The 6,157-nt window shown below is 37.9% G+C and overlaps 1 protein-coding gene across 1 annotated transcript; it reads right to left on the bottom strand.

Annotated features, from left to right (window-relative positions):
* Positions 1-4,098: 4,098 nt before the first annotated feature.
* LOC131876338 (uncharacterized) lies at positions 4,099-5,484 on the bottom strand. Its single transcript, XM_059221424.1, has 2 exons — positions 4,886-5,484; positions 4,099-4,849 (listed from the first exon to the last, which is right to left on the bottom strand). Exons 1-2 carry the CDS (start codon positions 5,311-5,313, stop codon positions 4,330-4,332), a joined length of 948 nt encoding a protein of 315 aa, XP_059077407.1. The 5' UTR covers positions 5,314-5,484; the 3' UTR covers positions 4,099-4,329.
* Positions 5,485-6,157: the final 673 nt, after the last annotated feature.

Here is a 6,157-nt window from a genome sequence, read left to right as displayed (position 1 = left end):
GAAATCACCCCTAATAATGTAACACAAATTGGGGAAAGCACAAAGGAGTAGCTCCATTTGTAATGACCCTTACTATAAAGGCCACTAATAAACCCCAAATCTAAACTGAGACAATTTGTCAAACACTTGGCATGCACTGAATTGTTTTGTTTGTGATGTAGTGTTTCAATATGATAGTTGTTTTGAGCATCAAGTACAATTGAGATAACAATACCAATATTGAAATGTAACACAATAAACAATAATGAAACTCTAAATATTCATGCAAGGACTTCAATGCTAATATATCTTTAATTTCCCAAATTCTGATTGCATTGTTCAGTAGACTAATTTTCTAAAAATATATGACTATTACAAACTCTTACACATGAGCACTGAATTTATGACAAGAGAATGTATAAACTATCACACATGAACAATGACCTTGCAATGCACCTTCTCTACTATATCAATCCAACTACAAGATAGCAATGTCTGATTACAATGGACTATTCTCTGAATACATATATGACTGTTACAACTGTGCACTTCTATCATAAAAATTGACAACAAAAACCATGCAATGGAACCTGGAAATCGCTCCTTGAACTCCGATTATGAAATGCTGATTAAGGAGGACTAGACTATCCCAAGAATGCCCTGCTGTCACTACCGTACTGTCCCTGCTGCAGGCCATACCTGGGTCGTACTGTGCGGTTGCAGTACCAAATTTTGAGCTGGGATGAATTCAAAAACCCTTATTCACCAAATACAAGCCCTCAAATCAACCTTCAATTGAAATCCAACATGAAATGGCTGAGTACCATCTCCAATAATGCAACCCTTCAGAAGATATTTCACTTCCTCAGTTATGCTAATCTAAGGGAGTTATCGTTCCCAAAGATCAATTATATTTGCAGACCTTCAAGCTCCACAAATGCTCAAGTAGATGCACTAGAGAAAATAGACTTCGGTGCCAAATGAGAGACCCATGGGGTCTATTTATACACATAATAGAATCTTCTAGAAGCCTCTTAGTCTTTCTAGAAGTATCCATAACTTTCTAGAAGTATCCATAATAGAATCTTCTAGAAGCCTCTTAGTCTTTCTAGAAGTAACCATGACTTTCTAGAAGTATCCATAATAGAATCTTCTAGAAGCCTCATTGCACTTTTTAGATAAAAAGTTACTTCATAAAATAAAAAGTGCACCTCAATAACATTTTGGCCCCAAATAAAAAGTAATAATAAATATAATGTCTTCAAGAGCATAATGAGCCATCCAATCACCAAATAAACGCCAAAATGACTCTCTCATCACAACCATCTGCCTACGAGAGTCTGGAATAGGCAAATCCACGTAAAGTGTCATGTCATACTAAAGAGGGGACATGACACCATTTCAGCCCAAAGCTCCCTCTTTCTGATACACAAATTGAGCCCATAAACATTCACTAGAATGAATTGTAGGTTTTGGGATGCACTTCTAACCTTGCAACCAATCCAATTACTACCCCTAGCCAGCTTGTCCAATCAATTATAGACTATGGCTTCCAAAAGGTCGCTAAACCCCCGAGGCTCTAGTAGCTTGAATTGCCATCACTTGCTAGGTTCTCATCTTTCTCCTAAATTGTTCTAAATCTACATTGGTCAATTTGGACTCTTTAATCAAGAAAATATATGCTTTTGAGATATCCATCAAGCACTTGACCAAGAACTACTTGTTAGGGGCATTTAAGTCCCTAACATTCCACATGATTAGCCTCATAGCTTGGTGGGAAGGGGGGCTCCCTTCCCTAATTTAAACACCATAGTGATCTTAACCTTACCTTCAACATCCCTATACATAGTTCTCTTCTTCTGGTTAGATTTTCTTCCTTTGGATTTGTCTTTACCATAGTCTGGAGTAGTCTTCTTTATAGACTTTTGACTAAAACCCAACTTCCCAATATTCTCCATCAACTCTTCTCCGACTCTAGATTTGTTGCTTCACCAAACAACAATAGTTATTCTTCCTTCAGTAACTCCCCTTCTTCTAACAATTCCTTTGAAAACCCTTTAGTTGGATGGGCAACTTGATCTATGTTTGCAGGCTCCTCACTAAACCCATCACAAATAATATTAGAAATACCAAATAGATTGTAGCCACCTCCACTACTAGAGCACTGATGTCTAAGGGGAATAGAAGAAGCAACATGTTGTAAGATAGGAGGAGAAGCCATGAATGTGTTTGAGATGTGGATTGGTTGCGAGATGACTTCAAAATTGGAGGGGTTACAAAAACTTCTTCAACTATAGCTAATAGAGGAGCCAAGTTGGTCTTCTTAACAAAGGGAGAGATCACCCCCTACCCTTGTGATGGAAAGACTAGAATGGATCTCAAATATTTTTTATTCTCTAGGACCCCCCTCTGCTCTTGGATCCTGGGGAGGGCTAGTTTCTCTTGAATCCAATGGATCTACGCGAAAGAGCTCCCTTTCTCTAATCGTTTGAGGCTAGGGTTCCAACCTTGAAGAGGAGAGTTCTTCTACAAACCAAAAAACCCTAGCTTCATGTATAGAGTGATACATAAATCTATTGCTTTTATTTTTCATTGACCGTTGTGAATTCCAATTCCTCCCAACACCCAATAGATTGATTGATCTCCACACGAATCCTTACCCTCGATATGTTATCACTATGAAAGGAAACTTCATCCATACCAATGAAAGAGCCCAGTTCATCCCCTCTCTTTTTGAATGAATCCATATTCCAATACTCTAATGGGAGATTTGCTAGACTAACCCAAATTGGAACCCTAGTGATTTGGTGAATTTGGGGAACAAAGTTTGGTTCCCAATCTTTCTTATTGAGACCAAAGCCCTCAAAGAATAGAGGAGCACCACAAAAAATCTTGTTCTTTAATTCTATAGAATTGCATTAAAAAGAAAGAAATCATTTGCAAGGGATTTAATCCTCACCTCCCACCCTAAGTGACCAGTCCACCACTCAACGATCCTTTTGATGGGAAGTTGGTTGCCACATTATTTAACAAAAAGGGCTCGGTGTCTAGGTCGATTCACCACCTCATCCAATTTTTTCAACTAAATGATGCATGCCTTACTTTTAGGGAATTTAAGGAAATTTCTCTCAATGTCCTTTGTCAAAGGATGAGCCAATCGTTGATACCTTCTCACTCCATGCTAACTCGTACCAAAGGTTTTATTTAGAAAACAAGGCACGTCATAAGAGTGAAACCCAGGGGATCACATTAGCCCCTATCTCGGAAGAAGGAAGACCTATATCCCTTCCTTTGGATGCCTCCTCCCAAGCCCTCATAGGAGGAGATCCTCGATTGTCTTTACGACCGTCTTCTCCTCGATTTCGATTGTGAGCCATTTTATTTGTTCTAAGTGTCCCCCCAAATTTCTTGCTAGAACAAGGACCAATCTCACATAAAGGTCATGTTTAAGCTTTAGTGGAGGTAAATATTCGGCAATATGCAATTACTTCATATTTGTATGTTCTCTTGGAAATAAACTATTGTATTTTTAAGTTGTACAATAGTTATGTAGCTTTCTATTATTGAGACACACTAAATTATATTATGTATTGCAATTGTTGTCATGGTTATGTTTTGTAAAGGGTTTCGATCTTATATAATGCAATGTACATGTGTGAGTATCAATTAATACAAAGTAATCATTACAATCTTAGTTTATTGTATTTAAGTATGCACTATTAAATCTATTGTTTATCTTATTTGTGAAACTAACCATTTAAAATTGTTATCGCAATTATGTTTTCTTATTGTAAATCCAATCTACATATATGACTATCATATGTACTATTAAATCAATGAAAAATCGTGTTGAAACCTTATACCTACTCTATATATATATATCTTCCTCAAGATCATTAATCCCCACAAAGAAAGGTACTCTCTTAAATTCATATTTGATTGTTGTATTTCTCTAAATACAATTTAGATTTAAGATTTTATCATTATATAGCCTAAAAGTAACCACACACCCAACGATTGTCGATTTCCAGATTCAGTATTCAGCTTCATTTCATTGAATCACGGACAGTTTTCAACAAAGAAAAATAATCATCAAACAGAAACCTGCTGCCAGGTGAGTACAGTAAATCAGATTGTTGGATTTACATCAAAAGTATATATTTAGATCTCTTCATACATTCTCACAAAATACACAATACTGACACACAACCCACAACAATTCAGTTCTGGTTGAGACTGAATCCGGTGATCTATCTCCACCAAACCCTTGAAACAGAACAGTCTGATCACTCAAGAATGCGCCAGAAACATTAAACAAGTTGCAGGGAATCAAATCCTAAACACTAATTGTCATCTTTGTTTACAGTCGTATAAACAACTCCATCCCCAATAAGCAGCGAATAGAGCAGCACAAACAGACCCAAAAACTCCCACCAAGCGCAGGGAAGCCTCCTTTTGCCAAACAATGGGTGGCAGTGGGATTCGATCCGCCGACGTTTCATCTCTGTTCTTGGGCATGGGGGAAATCTCCTTTTGGCAAAAAATGGGTGGTAGTGGGGTTCGATCCCCCGACGTCTCATCACTGCTCTTGGGCGTGGGGAATGTAACATCGTCCACTTTGCATGTGTTGCTGACAAAAAAGAGGGTAACAGAAGTAACTATTTTACCCATTCTGGGCAAACACAGCTGGTGGCATTCTGAATGATTCAGCTGGCTCTGTTGTATAAAAGAGGCAGTTTCTGTAGGATCAGGGCATGTGGGATCACTGAAAGTAGGCTTACCATCAATCTGGGTGAAGCTTAAATCCTTGGAATTCATTGATGCATGCTTCTCAGAGGAGGAATCCAGCTGGCTCTGTTCTATATAAGAGGCAGAGGAATCCAGCTGGCTCTGTTCTATATAAGAGGCAGAAGAATCCAGCTGGCTCTCTTCTATACAAGAAGCAGTATCTGTAGGATCAGGGCATGTGAGATCACTGAAAGTAGGCTTACCATCAATCTGGGTGAAGCTTAAATACTTGAAATTCATTGATGCATGCTTCTCAGTGGAGGAATCCAGCTGGCTCTGTTCTATATAAGAGGCAGTTTCTGTAGGATCAGGGCATGTGGGATCACTGAAAGTAGGCTTACCATCAAACTGTGTGAAGCTCAAATTCTTGGAATTCATTGAATCATGCTTCTCAGTGGAGGAATCCAGCTGGCTCAGTTCTATATAAGAGAGAGTTTCTGTAGGATCAGGGCATGTGGGATCACTGAAATTGGACTCACCATCAATGTGGGTGAAGCTCAAATCCTTGGGATACATTGGTTCATGCTTCTCAGTGCAGGAATCCATGGTCTTATCACTGTTGGAACTTGGTCAGCAGCAGTTTTCTTCCTTGCAATGGCCTCCAGACACGTTGTGTGGGAGACCCTGCTCTCCTTAAGACTACAAAGCTGATTGAATATCAGTTTATACTACAGTGGAGGCATTTTAGGGTTTTTTTTTTCATATCCAACTGTTGTTCAATTTAAAATCATAGATAAAAAATAATGTGAACCGTTAAAAATAAAGAATTTGATTTGAATTCAATGCTTCACCTTTATACTCGAATAAGGTATTGATTATGTGCTCACTCATATAAAAAAAAATGAAAAGTGAAAGGGCAATACAGAAAGTTATTCTTATTGAGGAGGCGAAGAAATTGAAAAGAGAAATGAAAGTTAAAGCACAGTTGTCTGATGAAAGTAAGATACGATTCCCATCTCACCTTTTTTTGATTTCCCGGGAAAGCTTCCCTGGCTTCAAACATTTTCGAGGGGCTTTCTATCTGTTGGCTCAAATTTTTAAATGTGGAAGGGGCAGATCCATTCCAGAGAATTTGGAGTGCATGCACAGTGTTCCGTTCAATAATTATCTTAAAAAATCTGTATAACTTTAGACAATTTTCAAGTGGAGGGGTCATTTGAGAATAATGTGAAGTTATTAATGGAGAAATGATCTTCTGGAATATTTCACTTCACTAATTAAAATTCATTTTTTGTTTATTAAGTTATTCTATCATAGTATCCTTGTCTATCTTGACACACTGTGTTTTTGAAGTTTCTTTAGAATGGAGTCAAATCTTGTATAGGTGATGGGGAGAGAGATTGGGTTGGAGTTGTCTTATTAGATTTTTGGTTTTGTTAGGTTTTTATCA

This window comes from Cryptomeria japonica, chromosome 1, assembly GCF_030272615.1.
Source record: "Cryptomeria japonica chromosome 1, Sugi_1.0, whole genome shotgun sequence".
Lineage (NCBI taxonomy): Eukaryota > Viridiplantae > Streptophyta > Pinopsida > Cupressales > Cupressaceae > Cryptomeria > Cryptomeria japonica.
This window is presented reverse-complemented; position numbering and strand designations above follow the sequence as displayed.

Coding starts and splice junctions, on each gene's coding strand:
- LOC131876338 (XM_059221424.1), bottom strand. CDS start 5,313: ATGGATTCCTGCACTGAGAAGCATGAACCAATGTATCCCAAGGATTTG. Junction 4,850..4,885: donor AGCCAGCTGGATTCTTCTGC/CTCTTATATAGA, acceptor GGATTCCTCTGC/CTCTTATATAGAACAGAGCC.